The sequence below is a fragment of the Rhinoderma darwinii genome, chromosome 2 (assembly GCF_050947455.1).
Source record: "Rhinoderma darwinii isolate aRhiDar2 chromosome 2, aRhiDar2.hap1, whole genome shotgun sequence".
Classification (NCBI taxonomy): Eukaryota; Metazoa; Chordata; class Amphibia; order Anura; family Rhinodermatidae; genus Rhinoderma; species Rhinoderma darwinii.
In genome coordinates, this window is record NC_134688.1 from 402,523,144 (window position 1) to 402,541,869 (window position 18,726).

At 44.0% G+C, this 18,726-nt stretch overlaps 1 protein-coding gene across 1 annotated transcript in view; it reads left to right on the forward strand.

Annotated features, from left to right (window-relative positions):
* GDPD1 (glycerophosphodiester phosphodiesterase domain containing 1) overlaps positions 1-18,726 on the forward strand; it is a 76,614-nt gene that overhangs the window by 48,703 nt on the left and 9,185 nt on the right. Inside the window, exons 5-9 of the mRNA XM_075854067.1 lie at positions 3,038-3,159; positions 9,232-9,321; positions 11,791-11,924; positions 12,642-12,701; positions 15,232-15,283. Of these exons, the coding sequence (XP_075710182.1) occupies positions 3,038-3,159; positions 9,232-9,321; positions 11,791-11,924; positions 12,642-12,701; positions 15,232-15,283 (458 nt within the window). The remainder of the gene's footprint in view (positions 1-3,037; positions 3,160-9,231; positions 9,322-11,790; positions 11,925-12,641; positions 12,702-15,231; positions 15,284-18,726) is intronic.

An 18,726-nucleotide genomic window follows, 5' to 3' on the forward strand; every position in this document is an offset into this window, starting at 1 on the left:
TAAGAACAAAGGACCAGGCATGTTAAAAACCAACATGCCCGATTCTTCTTTCCCCAATATCTGCTAGCGGGGGAGAGTCAGGACACTCCAATACACGTTAGCTGGTCGGCCGGTGCTATCGAAATTGGCGGGTTCAGCCTACATTTATCTAATGTATATGGCCACCTTTATTTCTATGGACAAATTGAGGCTGAGTTTACTTACTGTTGGCTCCCAATCATACCAACATCAATATTGGTATAGTTGGTCTGAGCTGCCTATTTGCAAACAAGATACGATAAAAATAAAACCACTCTATTCTTCATAATGGGATTTTCTTCAACATGACAGATTAGACGCTACAGTTGAAAATAGTAATTGTAGTAGATTTCCATTTAAAGAGGCTCTGTCACCACATTATAAGTGCCCTATCTCTTACATAATGTGATTGCGCTGTAATGTAGGTAACAGCAGTGTTTTTTTATTTAGAAAAACAATCTATTTTCACCAAGTTATGAGCGATTTTAGCTTTTTGCTAATGACTTTCTTAATGCCCAACTGGGCGTGTTTTTACTTTTGACCAACTGGGCGTTGTGGAGAGAAGTGTATGACGCTGACCAATCAGTGACCAATCAGCGTCATACACTTCTCCCTATTCATTTACTCTGCACATAGTGATCCTGCGTTGTTCACTATGTGCTGTCACATACTCACACATTAACGTTACTGAAGTGTCTTGACAGTGAATAAACATCACCTCTAGCCAGGACGGGATGTCTATTCACAATCCCGACACTTCGCTAACGTTTGTGTGGGACTTACAACACAGCAAGCGTGATCTCGCTGTAACCTGTCATTTACAGTGTGATCTCGCGAGATTACGCTTGCTGTTCTGTAAGTCCCACACAAACGTTACCGAAGTGTCGGGATTGTGAATAGACATCCCGTCCTGGCTGGAGGTAATGTCTATTCACTGTCAAGACACTTTAGCATAAAGCTAAAATCGCTCATAACTTGGTGAAAATTGATTGTTTTTCTAAATAAAAATCACTGCTGTTACCTACATTATAGCGCCAATCTCATTATGTAAGAGATAGGGCACTTATAATGTGGTGACAGAGCCTCCTTAAGTTCATCATAGATGCAATTATTTTGATTGATATGCGGAAATGATTAGGTATTGTTAATACTGTTTAGCAATTAGTAAAGGTCGCAAATAAAATTATTATGCATTAAAAAACAAACAAACACTAATGGTCCTTTTCACATATGCCAGGTCGGTATACTTTTTTCTTTTTTGTGTTGTTGTTTGTTTTTTTTTTACCGTGGTTGACGTATGCCATTGTATGCCGATAACTTATTGCTTTAAAACTATGTGAACATAGCCTTAACACTAACAGTTAACTTTTATATATTGATCATTTGGCCCAGAGGCAACAATCAGTATATTCAACATACCACACAGGGAATTATCTATTACAAATACAGATACATATAAAGATGGCACTAACAGTCGCTCAACAATGGGAAGCATCTTTAATTGGAACTGCTAACACCATCTAACTAAAACAGCCTAATGTTTTGAGAAGAAGCATGAATGAAATCCGAGGCATATGGACGTACATAAGGGTCCCATAGACTCTTTCAGGTTTCGTATTTTGGCTCTACATTTCAGAGCTTGTACTGAGCTGTAACATGGTCATGTACATAAACCTATAATCTGAGACACTATATGTTCAAAAGTTTTGGGGCACCTACACATTACATCTACAGGAGCTTTTATGGCATCCGATTCTAAATCCTTAGGCATTATTATGGAGTGAATCCCCCCTCTGCAGCTAAAACCGCTTTCACTCTTATAGGAAGGCTTTTTACAAGAGTTTTGAGTGTCTGCAGGAATTTTTGCCCATTCATCCAGAAGATCATTTGTGAGGTCAGATATTGATGTTAGACAAGAGGCTCGCAATCTAATCTGCATCAAATCTGCATTCAAGTTCATCCTAAAGATGTTCGATGGGGTTGAGGTGAGGGCTCTGTGTGGATCCGGTCAAGTTCTTCCACAACAAAATCAAATCTCCCAGCCATGGCTTTATGGTCCTTTCTTTGTGCACTGGGGCACTGTCATGCTGGAACAGAAAAGGGCCGAACCCAATACTCTTCCCACAAAGTTGGAAACTTACAATTGTCCAAAATGTCTTAGCATGCTGTAGCATTAAGATTTCCCTTCACTGGACCGAAGGGGCCTAGGCCAAACACTGAAATACAACCCCATAGCATTATCCCTCCTTCACCAAACTTTACAGTTGGCACAATGCAGACAGGCAGGTAACCTTCTCCAGGCATTCGCCAATCCCAGATTCGTCCATCAGACAACCAGATAGAGAAGGGTGATTCATCACTCCACAGAACAAACGTTTCTACTGCTCCAGAGTCCAGTGGCGGCGAGCTTTACGCCACTCCATCTGACGCTTGGCATTATTCTTAGTGATGTAAGGCTGGCATGCAGCAGCACGGCCATGGAAACCCATGCCATGAAGCTCCCAAAGCAGTTTTTGGAAGGATCTTAATGCCAGAGGAGGTTTGAAACTCTGCAATTATTGACTCAGCAGAATTGGCGCTTTGCACTTTGCGCATTCGGTGACCCTGCTCTGTAAATTTACGTGGTCTGTCACTTCACGGCTGAGTTACTGCGGTTCCTAAACACTTCCACTTTGCAATAAAACCACTCACAGCTGATCGTGTAATATCTAGGAGGAAAGAAATTTCACAAACAGTTATTGCAATGCTGACATCCTATTACAGTACCACGCTGGAAGTCAGTGATCTCTTTAGAACGACCCATTCTTTCACAAATGTTTGTAAAGTCGACTACATGGCTCAGTGATTGGTTTTATACAACTGTGGGAAAGGGACTTTATGAAACCTTTAAATTCAACGATTAAGAGGTGTGTCCCAATACTTCTGTCCATATAGCGTACCTGTATACACTTGGAACATTTGTGTCGGGGCTGTGTTATTGGGTACATTGATGGTAAATGTTGACTCCCATTCTCCCCAGATTGCTGCTGTGACGGTGGAGACGACAGACAAATCCCTCTTCTCAAAGAAGTGTTTGAAGCGTTTCCAGAAACCCCAATCAACATCGATATCAAAGTGAATAACGACATTCTTGTGAGAAAGGTATCTGCTGCTACAACTGGAAGGTGGAAGGAGAAGGTTCCTCAGCTTCTTTTTTACATATTTAATGTGGAGGCAAATAACAGTACAATATTTGTCACGTGAAATGATTGATCTCTATAGTTCACTTAGGCTTTGTTCACATCTGCGTTGTGGCATCCGTTTTAGCGGATCCATTAAAATAAAAAAAACTGACGGACTGACTGATGCCAGACTGAATGCAGCGGAAGGTAAAATATGTTTGTTTTTGACGGATCAGTTTACCGGATCCGTAAAAAAACCTGACTCTCTTCTTTCAGTTTGTGTCATTTTGTCATCGGTTATAACGGATCCGTTTTTATCTTTGCATGTTTCTTGTTTTCATTTTTAGTTTGCACATGTGCAGAAAAAAACCGGATCCATTAAGCGTAATGCATAACTGAGGCTTCGTTAACATCTGAGTCAGGGCTCCGTTCCGACGTTCTGGCGGAGTTTCTCGTCGGAACCATAGGTTTCGGTTTGCATCACCATTAAGTTCAATGGTCACGGATCCTGTGCAAATGGTTTCCGTTTGTCTCAGTTGTGCAAGGGTTCAGTCGTTTTGACGGAAGCAATACCGTAGTCGACTGCGCCATTCATTCCGTCAAAATGAAGAAACCCTTGCACAACTGAGGCAAATGGAAACCATTTGCACCGGATCCGTCACCATTGAAATCAATGGTGATGCAAACGGAAACCTACGGTTTCCGTTTGTGTCAGTCAGTGCTCCGTTCTGATGGGTAGATCTGTCAGAACGGAGCCCTGACGCAGATGTGAACGAAGCCTTAAAATGAAAGCAAGAGAGATGCAAATATAAAAACGGATCCGTTATAACTGATGACATACTGAAAGAAAAGAGTCAGTTTTTTTTTTTTACGAATCCTGCAAACAGAAACTATGGTTTCAGTTTGCCTTTCCTTTGAGGGGTTCCCCCAACTGAAAGCTGCGATGGAACCCCTCAACGGAAACACAATGCTGACGTGAACACAGCCAACTGAGCACAACTGATGCAAAAATAAAACCCATTAAAATCAATGGGTTTTTTGATGGAAACGTTAACTTCTGTTCTTCTGGTCCTCTGACGGATACGCTACAATGGAAGCCGCAATGCAGATGTGAACGCAGCCTTATCTGTCATAAAAAAAATTGATGTGCCAGAATAAACATGCTACCGTCATAGGAATCCCCCTGAGGGGTTCTGAGGATTTCATTACAATACAGTTCAGTGACAGATGTTTTAAGCACTAGTGCAGATGACAGTGTGTGCCGCCCGAGTCCCGTCCATGATCCGTGAAAATATAGGACATGTTCTATCTTTCCACAGATCAGAGAGTCGGGTCCGTTTTCACAGAGCCGATTCACCCACTAAAGTGAATTGGTACATGAAAACTATCGGGTGCCACTCGGATGCCATGAAAAACGGGCCGAATTGCACTCGGTTGTGTACAAGAGGGCTAAATTAGTAACTATCTATTAAGAAAAATGTATCACAACTGGTGAAACCGGAAAAATTTAGCAGTTACCAATCGGCTTTCAGCTCTCATTTTTCAGAGGTCCTTTTTTAAAAAAAATAAAAGCTGCAACCTGATTGGTTACTGTGAGCAGGCGTTCCACTTTGCCTTTGCACCAGTTTTGATTAATACCCACCATTGTGTTATAATCCGTAATGTAACTATAGGGGTAAGAGAACCACTGTGTTACTTGTGGACATTTGTAGATGGTTATTGGGACACGAGCTTTAAGCGATGCCTCTGGTTGTAAGCCACCAATTACTGGACATGGTTTCTGTGTTGTTAGTTAGAAATTCTGTGTTGCCTTTTGTAATCATTGCACCAAAAGTGTATGTATTTTTGAGCTAAGATATGCAAGATTATATAATGGTGCAATCAGTGGGGGGTTGTTCGGTTTGGACAATCCGTTCTCACAAGACAAACACCATGATGATGGCCGGGAAAATTAATCCACACGATATACCATGAATGTCTGATAGATGTGGGGTCCCGCCTTTGGGGCCCACACCTATCTCGAGAAGGGGGGTCCTCCGACCCTGTCGCTGCCTTGTTTGAGGAATCCATTAAGGTGGGGAATCCGTGGAGAGGTGGTTGAAAATCCAGAAACCGCTGGGCCTGCTGAGCTACACTATTTCCGGATCTCCCATACACTTCTAGCGAGCTCAGCTCTTTCCAGAATCCCGATCATCTATACCGCCTAGATGCAGCGGCCTCACCAGACTGGGTTGAGGTACCCCGTTCTTGAGAAAGGTTCGGGTCCCAGAGGTGGCATCCCCAAACTATCGGACATTTATGGCATATCCTGTGAATATACCACAAATGTCTATCGTGCGATTCCTTTGATCACTACATGGCACAGAAGAGCCGACTTCTAGATAGTCACTTTTTGTCACCGATTTCTGCTCTGGCTAATAAAGGGGGGTTACAAGCCTAGGAATCACCTTTATTAAATCCATATGCCCTAATAGGGGGTTCTCTAAGGCAGACAACCACTTTAACAGCTCTTAATAAATCCAGCCTAAGGCTGCGTTCACATCTGCATCAGGGCTCCGTTCCGTCGGAGCTTCCCATTGGAACGGAGCCCTGACTGACATAAACGGAAACCATAGATTTCCGTTACCATCACCAATGATTTCATTGGTGATGCATCCGGTACAAATGGTTTTCGTTTGTCTCCATTGTGCAAGGGTTCCGTCGTTTTGACGGGATGAATAGCGTAGTCGACTATGGTTTCCGTTTGTTTCAGTCAGGGCTCCATTCCGATGGAAGGCTCAGGCAGAATGTCAGAATAGAGCCCTGACGGATATGTGAACGAAGCCTTAGCGGTATTTGAATGCACCTTGCCTCTAAGACAGATACTAGAATTCAACACTGCCACATTGTAACATGGATATGTGTAATATTATTTTTTTTGCTCGTGTCACTTGTACATTGCTTTGGGTAAATTTAGATTATCCAGCTTTTTCTGATCATTTCCTACCTAAGCAGCTTAAACAGGGAAGAACAGCTTCATCACTAAAACAAATAGTTTCCAAGACATCTCCGCCACTTCCTTCTGTTTCTCAGAAGGGATTTGACACTTGGGAGTTTATACGCGGTTTGTTGATACTGTGCTTTTTCCTTGTCTGAGAATCCCCTCGGTCATCTGGGAGCTCTAATCTATATATCCATTCAGCAGCCAGCACTGCTGCTGTCAGGCAGCATCATTAATTCAGCTGGTTTATTGGCTTTAAGTGACGGTAACAAATATGCAGGCGGCAGCTCTTTTCTGTATCTGCATTAGTGCTGAGAAAATGTAATGAAGGAGTCAGCGAATACAGTAAAATTAGATGGAGACAAACACAAGTTACTGCTCCGATAAATGGTTTGTTACACAAAACCATTACTTCCCTTTACATTTGAATAAGTATAAAAATGAATGAGCATTGATTAATATTGAGGTTGTGTACAGCACAATATTTTATATTAGTTTTATGGCATTGTTATATCATTTCTCTGGTTATAGACAAGATTCTGCTACATCCAACTATTGTTCATGCAACAAAATAAGTATTCGATTTGGATATGACTGCAGGACTGATGTCCTATTCAAACCAGTTCTAACATATCAAACCATATCATACAGCTAGCGAATGGTGTCATTGATGTACAAGGGTGAGTCAAAAATTATCCGCACTCTGGCTGTAGAATTTATTTTAATCAGCTTTCTGAAAAGACACATTGTTTTTCGGCATAATCTCCCTGCTTTTCAGTGCACTTTGTCCATCTGTCAACAACCTTTCATATTCCCACATTCAAAAATGTTTAAGGCTGAACTTTGAGCCACGAATGCACCGCTGTCTTCACCTCTTCATCAAAACGCTTTCTCCATACTGTGCACAGAGTCTTCGATAAATATCGGCACCAGACGCACACTTAGACCACAAAAAACCCATCACTGCACGCAGCTTTTCTTTCGTGCAACTCACAAGTGGGGCAGTCATTGTTTCTCGCACACCACAGTCCCAAATAAACAGACGTAACACGTTCTCACTCGCACAGCAGTGACTGGAGAGACAGCGACCACATACGGAAAACGCTGATAAGACGGTGCTACCAACAGAAGGTTTAATGCGGATAATTTTTGACTCACCCTTGTACATAGTGTATTAGGCTTCGTTCACTTCTGCGCTGACTGACACGTTGGATTCCGTCAAAACGACGGAACCCTTGCACAATGGAGACAAATGGAAACCATTGGCACTGGATCCGTCACCATTAATATCAATGGTGATGGAAACAGAAATTTCCGTTTGTGTCAGTCAGGGTCCGGTTCTGACGGAAAGCTCAGAGGGAACGTCGGAACGGGACCCTAGCGCAGATGTGAACGAAGCCTTTGTTATACATCTAGTTCCTTTATAGAGGACAATGTTAAAGAGAACCAATAGCAACTGCGAGCTTCTAGGATTCTAGGGAAGAATAGCACAGCATAAATTCTTTAAATGAGACCCGTATCTGTAAGATGTCCTCAAAAGGTAAAAATAGTGGTTGCAAAGCGCTCCCATTATACAGTTCCCAGGACCAGAGTTCTGCAGAGGGGCTGCATACTGTGCCTGTCATCCAACTGAAAAGGACATATTAGAGGAGCATTGTAAGCTGCTTTCTTAGCAGCCCTGATTAGCTGACACACAGGGTTAACTCCACAATCTCATCCACATACTGCTGTCATTTTTTTGGGGTGAATTTCACCTGTGGTGCAGAATTTAAGGTCCCTAGCATGTCAATCCTGTTGAGAATTGTGTGCAGATTTGAAGCCAATAGGAAAGAAAATAATCTTCCTTAAAATCACCAAGCAATCCAGTGTTGTGGTTTTTCCTCCGGATTACCTGCGGATCCACTGCAAAACCCACAGACGCAGATTTTAAATGACTGGAAGTGACTGGCTGTCCGTGCACCAGAAAATCAGATCCATGGCAGCTGTGAGCCGGTGTTGATTAGCACTATAATTTTCATCAGTTTATAGTACATTTTTTGGGCTGAGGGTGGCCCCGCTGCTACTCCTGCTACGTTACCCCAAGGTGATAAATCTGCACTATTTTCCGATAATTTTGTGCAGATTTGACTTGCGGACTGCTGCAGATTTGGTTTGGAAATAATGTGACGCGTGTGGAGCTAGCCTTAATGCATCTGGATGACAGACACCGTCTACAGTCCCCCACCCAAACCTTGATTCTGGAAGCGAAATATGGGAGCTCTGGATGGCCATTTTATAGATCATTTTATAGATAATTTTCTTAAAGCTCTCGTCTCACCACAGTGACATTTTTCGCACCGCAGGAAACTTTCTGGCCAAGGTTTCTTCAAACAAACTTTAGGAGTTGAGGAAATCTAATAATAATGCGGCTTGAGATAAACATTGGCATTGCTCAATACTTTTCATTCAATGCTGTCGGCACAGTTCTTAACTATTGAGTCGTACGGGACGGTTTACTAGGATCCCCTTTAATAACACATTCTTAGCAACCGGTCTGCCCCAGATTACTCAGGTCTTTAGTTGAATATCATATTGGCACTGAGCTGAGGGCAGAGAAGCGGCAATATAGCTTGGCAGTATTGACATCATTTACTTTATCTCATATTACTGTGTTAGTTTGGTTTTGGTAAATTTGGTTTTAGTAAATATAGATCGATATTTCTCAGCTTTGAACAAGTGAATGACCACCATACCACCCGAACAACCCTCGAACGTATTGATGACTGTACACGACTGCTTATTCTCCCATTACCCTCTTCTGCCCTAATCTGTCCTTTATACAACTTTTATTATACCGCTTGGTGCATTTGCATTAATTGTAGTTTTTCCTGGGATCTTCGCTGAATACCTATGTTCTTATTATAATACTGGTTAGAGATATTCCTTTTTAGCTTCCCCTTTAACAAATTCGGCTATTCTAGTGAGATGGAACAAATACAGAGGGCGGCAGACACCCCGTTGTGCCATATTATGAAGGAACCTTTTGGAAATAAAACGTGGGAGAAAATGTTAACTTTTTTTATATTCCGACAGGTCTCAGAACTGGTGAGAGAATACAAGAGAGAGCAGCTGACTGTGTGGGGTAATGCCGACTACGAGATTGTTCAGAAGTGCCATAAAGAGGTGAGGGCAGATTAGTTGTGTACAATGCAAACCATCTGTATTGCTGTCAAACACTTTATATATCTATAGGGATAAAATATAAGTTCTGCAAAATTCATATTCATACATGACGTACAAGAACCGGTCACCTTTAGAAGTCATGTTGCTCTTTAACGGGGGATTATCTTTCTTCTGGTTACCGTATAATGCTTGTTATCAATGATAGGCGTTCTAATTCCCTATCATTGGGATTCATTTATAATGATGTCATCATCATAGTCATTTCTCCTCATTACTACAGGAATTGCTGCATAAGGGTAAATCACATGTGGCAGATTTGTTTCACACATTTCTGCGACTGTCCCCTTCATATAAATTGGACTTTCAGAAATCCTCGCTGAATTTTTTGCAACAAATAAACCCTAATGATTGTTATACCCCTTTACATTCTGCTACAACTGTTCAACAAACTAAACTCAACTCAATAATTTATGTGCCCTATAGTTACACTAAGTGAGACCCCCCCAAATATATTTCTGGCTTCTTGCTCTCATATCAGTAGTTTTGGTGAAGATCAATATGCACATGCCTTGCTATTGATCTCAACGCCATCTGCTGGACAATTCTATGTAGTGCAAGAGTCAGTCCAGGACATGTATTGATCAGTGGCATTTCCAGTGACCTATGTATGTTAAACTTCAGTAACTGTTTGTTAACTTTAAGCATTAGTCCATCTTCAGTGAGATTTGCTACATGACATTAAAAATGTTGCCAGTTAGAAATCTGAAGACGACACCTTCTTACTTTTTAATCTCATGTGTTAAGTTGTAGTCCTGTGTGAATCTCAGTGAAGGTAGACTTGTGTTTCAGCATTAAAGTCTATAGTGCAGAGTGGGGAAATGTGCGAGGCCTTAGAACATTATTATAACCCCCCTAAGAATAATATTAAATCGAAATATCCCTTTAAACTGTAAAGTCTAAAAATTATGTCTTGTAAATTATGAATGCAGAACTTAAAGGGAATGTGTTGTTAGCAAAAAATTTATTTTTTTTTTTTTAGTTAAACAATTAGTGTGTAGGTGATTAAACAATTTTTTTTATTTTTTTCACGAGTCAGGAAATATTATAAATTAGATTCTAATTTATAATATTTCCCAGCACTGGTCACTAGATGGAGCAATTCCCAAAATTGCAGCATTGCATGTGGTAAAGCAACCACATTGCTTTATGCTGCAAAATTGGAAAAAAATCCCTCGCTCTAGTGAGCTCTCAGAATCCCCCCCCCCCCCTCCTTTATCCTGGCTAGTGCCGGGAGAAACGAGGGGATTGAACGGTCAAACCTCCTACACTGTGTGTCGCCATTTTTTGAGCTAACACACAGTGTAGTAGGTTTACATACACTAGTAAACACACACTGAAACACGAACATACATAGAAACCACTTACCTGCTCCTGCCGCCGCCGCTCCCTCCGGTCCGTCTGCTCCGTCTGCTGCCGCTGCTCCAAGTGCAGAAGTCCGGAAGCCGCGACCGGAAGTAGTAATCTTACTGTCCGGCCGCGACTTCCGGTCTACAGGAAAATGGCGCCGGACAGCGCTCAGTTCAACTTGGACTGTGTGGGAGCGGCGCATGCGCCGTTCCCACACAGACGGCGTACACCATAGTGGATGGAACGGGCCCCGTTCGCATTCACTATGGGACTGTAAGCTGCCGTATTCCATGTCTGTATGTGTCGTTAATCGACACATACAGAAATGGAGTAAAAAATGGCAGCCCCCATAGAGAAGAAAAAGTGTAAAAATAAAAAAAAGTAAAACACAAACACACAAATAAATATAAAAGTTTTTAATAAAAGACTAAAATCAAACTGATGTTAAATTTTTTTTTATCGTGACACTGTTCCTTTAAAGGAGAGTTACTTGAAGAAAATTACACCATTTAGTGTGCTATAAAAATTTAGAAATAATGTTTTTAATACTTTTCTTCTCTGCTGAGATATGATCACTTGTAGTAACAGGCCCCAAGCCTCAGACTTCACTACTGATGACATTTAATTTTCTAATTTCTTTCTGAGGCAGTGTTGTCTTGAAGGCGGTGTGAATGAAAAAAACATAATACATTGATATCCCCACATATACACATATATTTGCCGCTGTTGAAGCTAGGTTGGTGTTGTATCTGATGCTTTTGGATCCACTGAAAGTCTTTGTGACAACACGGCATCAGAACAGTTAATGTTGTCTTCAGATTTTCTCTGTAATGCAGCTCAGGTTTGGGGCCTGTGACGTCAAGTGACCACATCTCAGCATAGAAATAAGATATTAAAAGCATTTTTCAAATTATATTAAATCTATACTAAAGAGCGATTTCTTCTGGTAGGTACTAATGGAGGCCTCATTGTATTAACCATGTAACTGTTTCTGTTTTGCACTGTATGCCTTAGGCACGGGATTCTGATCCTAATAAAGCTGTGTTTCTGTTATCATTCTAGAACTGCAGCATCCCTCTGCTTTTCTGCTTTCAACGTGTTCTGCTCCTGGTTGGATTATTCTATACTGGACTCCTGCCCTTCTTCCCACTTCGGGAACAATTCTTAGAAATTCCAATGCCTTCTATAATCATGAAGTAAGAAATCTAGGGATTTTCTGTCCGTGTTGTATTCCTACATTTTAAAAGCAAACTCTTACCTTTTGATCATACACGAATGCTATGTATATAATGTATTATGACTGGTTAAGTATAGCTTTTATTTAAAAGTATTATCTGGTTTAAACAACCCCTATCCTGATACCCTACTAGGGCATATGGATTAATAGATGGCAGTCCACCTCTTCACCGCTGTTAAACCAGATTGGAGACACTACATTGATTTCAATGGGCACTGTGTTATTCTTCAGGGAAGTAAGGGCTTACATGGGGCTTCCCTCGGTGATAACAGTTGATCGCTGGGATGTCTGCAGTTTACCTGCTGCCATCCCGAGGTATGGGGCATTGCACAGGCCTCTACTTTGCTACGCCCTACAGAGTAAAATCGACACCAGTTAGCAAGCTGTTGAAGATTTCCACTATTATTTACCATAATAAACTTATCGGATCGCTATGACCCCACCTCTTTTGTGAAGCCATCCCCCTTTTTGAAAAAGTGCAAAGGACGGCATAAAAAAAGGACAAAAGTCGCAATTTGCAACGCGTTTTTTGGGGCCTTTTACGACTTTTTTACGCCAGAAAACATGGAAAGGTTAATAAATTCCCCAATAAGTTCCCCTATTGTTGTTACAAGCAAACTGATTTAACGGACTTCAAATGTTAATTTTAAATTGTGTATTTCATTTCTCCCTCCAGGCTTAAAGATCCCTCGAAAATGAGCAAAAGTCACAAGTTTGTTGTGTGGCTGGCAGATGCGTAAGCAATGTTTTACCTATATTTCTTTAAAGGGTTTTCCTAGGAATTGAATATATATATATATGTGTGTATATATACACATTGCACCACTACCAGCAGCCTGAACTGCTAACACATGGCAGAATGGTGTGGAGTTGTTTAGATAGCACTAGTTTTTCTCAGGTGCTCCGAATAGGGTCCCAACCCAGTTCAAGAAATAGAAAGAATTGTATTGTACACTTTTGAAAGGTAAAGTGGATTTTGATTTTTTAAATACCAGTGGCTATATGTGCAACATTTTGGTCGTTAGACCTTCATCGGGCACTAGAGAAATATATACAAGTAATTTTGTATAGTGTAGAGATACCATAAATAAATACAGGAAGTATAATGTTTAACCTAAAAATACATTGCAAAGGAATCATACAAAACAGAGATATGTACAGCATTGGGTAATATAAAGAAGGAAGGAACAGTATCTGGCATCATGGGACAGTATAGGGCATCAAGTTGCTGGGGGATATTATCTAAACAGTATCTGAGTAGTAGTTATGGAAGCGAGTAGACAATGTAACCTATGGTGTGTGGTGAGTCATAGTATCACATCAATCTGTCATAGTATGTGCAATTTACATAGTATGTGTAAAGGCTACTTACATCAAATGTGACTAGTATGGTTCCAATGGGTAATGTATCAAGTGATCTAATGCATGTTAGGAATGACGTAGTGTCAAGCAGGAATGATATAGTGATTTTGACTAGAGGTGTGAGTAGTTTTTCAAGAAAAATGGAAAGTGAAGAGAAAATAGAGTCTGTGAACGCAACAATGGGATGGCAGGGGGGTTTGTCTAATCTTTTGTGTATTTTTGGTAGGATATAGAACACTGGTGTTATAGGGTGTCTATTCGTTAAGAATGTGACCGTGTCTTGGTCTATAATGCCCTGGGCCATGTGTTTGAGTATATTCTCAATTTTAGTTATAATTTGACTTTTGGGGTCATGACTAATGGGTTTGTAAACTGTCTGGTCACATAGTTGTCTATGTGCCTCATCCATGTAGGTGTTTTTATCCATAACTACAATAGCACCCCCCTTGTCTGCTGGTTTGATAGTTAAATCTTTATCGCTCGTGAGAGAGAGAGAGAGAGAGAGAGGAGGGCCTGTCTATCAATGTTACTCAGATTGGTCTGGCATTTAAAAAGGCCTAGGCCAAAATCGTGGCGAAAGGCCTCCATATCTCTGTGGGCCAGTCCGACAAATGTCTCAAGGGGGGGTGAATTCTTAGGGGGGGAGAACAAACTTGTTCCTCAGCCCTAAATCCTTGGAGGTGACCATAGGGGTCACTGTTGTTGTTGTAGAGTCCTCTCGTATTCGGGTTTCCCCCTTGTTGAAGGAAAATACCAGTAGGCGTAGAGTTCTAAAGAAACGGTTCAGATCCATGTCCAACTGGAATAGATCATATCTGTATGTAGGACAAAAAGATAGACCTTTTTGTAGAAGGAGTTGTGCCGGGCCCAGGGATTTAGAGGAGATGTTCACTACCAGTGACTGTGGGGTGTAAGTCATACCTGTGACCTCGTTGCCATGGACCAGTTTACATCTTCTGCTGATTCCCACCTCTGCTCGTCCTCTTCTTGGGCGTCTGCCTCTGCGTTGGCCTAAAAACTGACTACCTTGATTGTGGTAGAATGGATCAGTGGATTCATGTAATTTATGGCAAATTATGTCCCTATTATCTGTAAGGTGCAGCAAAAAGATTGTCAGACCATGAAACGTTCTTCCATCTTCATTTTGTCTGGTTTTGGTGAGCCGGCACCCACTGTAGACTTATCTTCTAGGTGGAACCTGGTGTGGTCTTCTGCTGCTGTAACTTATGGATGTACGGTGCATCCACAAATGTCTTCTGTTGTAATGCATGGCTTTTGTCACTACCATGTTCCTTCCAGCTTATTGCATGTGAAAATCAGCCATGCCAGTCACATCCATTACTAACGGTCGTAAATTGAAGAATACAGCAATTCAATATCTTTAGACAAACAATCTGTAGAATGAGTCATACAATTCAATTTCTTTCAACTTGGCATCATAGGATGCGATCTTTTCAACAATTGGTGAATTGTAGAGCATACAATGATATCCTAGAGAATTGTGGGCTAACTACAGCCCCCAACATCCGTTGAATAGGATTTCAATATGGAGTGGCGATGCATGCACCGCTGCTTCTCCATTGAGGGCCACAATTGACAATTTTCAAAGGTAAAACATTCCACTTTACTTTAATAACATGAGAGGATTTCTTATCATGGCAACCGACAAGACCATAAGACAACTATGCAGCAGAAAGTAATGTAGCATTTTTATTACAATAAACCTCAGGCGTGTCCTTACTGTCCCCAGCAGCCATCAACTTCAGCATTATTTTACTTTGATAGATATATTTACTCTCTTTACATTTCATAATACTTCTGGCTTTACTCAGTATATTCTTTAACTATTTGTATGTCCAGATCATAGGCGCTAGATTTGATGTAATGAATTTTATTTGTTTTAGATTAATTATGAGAAAGTCCCTATTCGAGCACCTGAAAGCTCGAGGAATTCAGGTATGTCTAAAAAGAATACATATTTATAAATGCATTATTATGTTAGAAGCATGTGAACTTTTGTTTGTACAAGTCTAGAAGGGTATATCTTGCCAAAGATGAAAACTTAACAAAGCTGCTGAATCCTTATATGCAGATTCTCTTTCAGGCTCTGCTCACATTTGCGTTGGGGGCCTCCGTCGCAGAATCCAACATTTTTGCCAGACAAAATAGCGCTGCATGCAGTTCTATGTTGTCTGGCAAAACAACGGACGCCATGACGGAAACCCGATGAAAACGATGAAAGTCAATTAGTTCGATCAGGCACCGTTTGTGTCCGTCATGCGATGGATTCAGCACTTCTGTTTTTTTCGTTATTCTTTTCCTATGACGGAACAGAATAACAAAAAACCTAGCGCAGATGTGAATAGAGCTTTAGCTATGTATTCTCCAGTCTTCTGCTGCCTTCTTTTTCTGGGACAGGAAATACTGTAGCTACCATTGCAAGACATATTGGCTCTTATGTTGCTGTTTTCTCAGTCACCCAGGATGTATTTGTCTCCGCTCATCCTGGCAGGCAATCATAGTGCGGGAAGCCTTCCCCTCTCATCCTTCTCACTGCCACCGTGCCCCCTGTAGATGCTGCCACCGTGCCCCCTGTAGATGCTGCCACCGTGCCCCCTGTAGATGCTGCCACCGTGCCCCCTGTAGATGCTGCCACCGTGCCCCCTGTAGATGCTGCCACCGTGCCCCCTGTAGATGCTGCCACCGTGCCCCCTGTAGATGCTGCCACAGTGCCCCCTGTAGATGCTGCCACAGTGCCCCCTGTAGATGCCGCCACAGTGCCCCCTGTAGATGCCGCCACAGTGCCCCCTGTAGATGCTGCCACAGTGCCCCCTGTAGATGCTGCCACAGTGCCCCCTGTAGATGCTGCCACAGTGCCCCCTGTAGATGCTGCCACAGTGCCCCCTGTAGATGCTGCCACAGTGCCCCCTGTAGATGCTGCCACAGTGCCCCCTGTAGATGCTGCCACAGTGCCCCCTGTAGATGCTGCCACAGTGCCCCCTGTAGATGCTGCCACAGTGCCCCCTGTAGATGCTGCCACAGTGCCCCCTGTAGATGCTGCCACAGTGCCCCCTGTAGATGCTGCCACAGTGCCCCCTGTAGATGCTGCCACAGTGCCCCCTGTAGATGCTGCCACAGTGCCCCCTGTAGATGCTGCCACAGTGCCCCCTGTAGATGCTGCCACAGTGCCCCCTGTAGATGCTGCCACAGTGCCCCCTGTAGATGCTGCCACAGTGCCCCCTGTAGATGCTGCCACAGTGCCCCCTGTAGATGCTGCCACAGTGCCCCCTGTAGATGCTGCCACAGTGCCCCCTGTAGATGCTGCCACAGTGCCCCCTGTAGATGCTGCCACAGTGCCCCCTGTAGATGCTGCCACAGTGCCCCCTGTAGATGCTGCCACAGTGCCCCCTGTAGATGCTGCCACAGTGCCCCCTGTAGATGCTGCCACAGTGCCCCCTGTAGATGCTGCCACAGTGCCCCCTGTAGATGCTGCCACAGTGCCCCCTGTAGATGCTGCCACAGTGCCCCCTGTAGATGCTGCCACAGTGCCCCCTGTAGATGCTGCCACAGTGCCCCCTGTAGATGCTGCCACAGTGCCCCCTGTAGATGCTGCCACAGTGCCCCCTGTAGATGCTGCCACAGTGCCCCCTGTAGATGCTGCCACAGTGCCCCCTGTAGATGCTGCCACAGTGCCCCCTGTAGATGCTGCCACAGTGCCCCCTGTAGATGCTGCCACAGTGCCCCCTGTAGATGCTGCCACAGTGCCCCCTGTAGATGCTGCCACAGTGCCCCCTGTAGATGCTGCCACAGTGCCCCCTGTAGATGCTGCCACAGTGCCCCCTGTAGATGCTGCCACAGTGCCCCCTGTAGATGCTGCCACAGTGCCCCCTGTAGATGCTGCCACAGTGCCCCCTGTAGATGCTGCCACAGTGCCCCCTGTAGATGCTGCCACAGTGCCCCCTGTAGATGCTGCCACAGTGCCCCCTGTAGATGCTGCCACAGTGCCCCCTGTAGATGCTGCCACAGTGCCCCCTGTAGATGCTGCCACAGTGCCCCCTGTAGATGCTGCCACAGTGCCCCCTGTAGATGCTGCCACAGTGCCCCCTGTAGATGCTGCCACAGTGCCCCCTGTAGATGCTGCCACAGTGCCCCCTGTAGATGCTGCCACAGTGCCCCCTGTAGATGCTGCCACAGTGCCCCCTGTAGATGCTGCCACAGTGCCCCCTGTAGATGCTGCCACAGTGCCCCCTGTAGATGCTGCCACAGTGCCCCCTGTAGATGCTGCCACAGTGCCCCCTGTAGATGCTGCCACAGTGCCCCCTGTAGATGCTGCCACAGTGCCCCCTGTAGATGCTGCCACAGTGCCCCCTGTAGATGCTGCCACAGTGCCCCCTGTAGATGCTGCCACAGTGCCCCCTGTAGATGCTGCCACAGTGCCCCCTGTAGATGCTGCCACAGTGCCCCCTGTAGATGCTGCCACAGTGCCCCCTGTAGATGCTGCCACAGTGCCCCCTGTAGATGCTGCCACAGTGCCCCCTGTAGATGCTGCCACAGTGCCCCCTGTAGATGCTGCCACAGTGCCCCCTGTAGATAATGCCACAGACACCCCTTGTAGATAGTGCCACAGACACCCCCAGTAGATAGGTCCATTGGGGCTCCCTCTAGAAATGGAATCCCCAGCCAGAGCGTTGCCGACAGAGATGTCAGGGGCAACCCCAGAACTGGAGTCCTAGCTACTAGCGCTCCTACTGGGACTCCAGCTGTGCTCCTGACATCTGGACAGTGATGTCAGGAGCACATCTGGAGTCCCAGTAGGAGCGCTAGTAGCTAGGACTCCAGTTTCTTCTGGGGAAGCCCTAGACATCGCTGTCCATATGTGGACAGCGATGTCAGGGGATTCCAGAGTCCCGGAGCAGAGCCTATGCTAGCGCTCTGCCCGAGACTCCGCTCTGGGGAAGATCCTGACAAAACTGTCCATTCATGGACAGCGATGTCAGGGGATTCCACAGAGTCCCGGAGCAGAGCCTATGCTAGCGCTCTGCCCGAGACTCAGCTCTGGGGTAGACCTTGACAAAAACTGTCCATATATGGACAGCGATGTCAGGGATTTCACCGAGTACCGGAGCAGAGCCGATACTAGCGGCTCTGTGTCCCGAGGGCCGCAGATGACAGCCCAACCGACAGCCCAACCGATACCAAAAGACGTTGGTGTAGAGGAAGCACCTGCACCGCCTGCCGTCAAAAGACGGTGGGTGGTCGTTAAGGGGTTAATGTAGATCAATGATGACATAATTGAGGGGGTAATAGCTAGCTATTTCTCCCACTTGGTTTTTAATATAAATCAATATAGCTGGTAGCTAGGTTATAGCTGCATCAAAAAAAAGAAAGGTAAAAACATG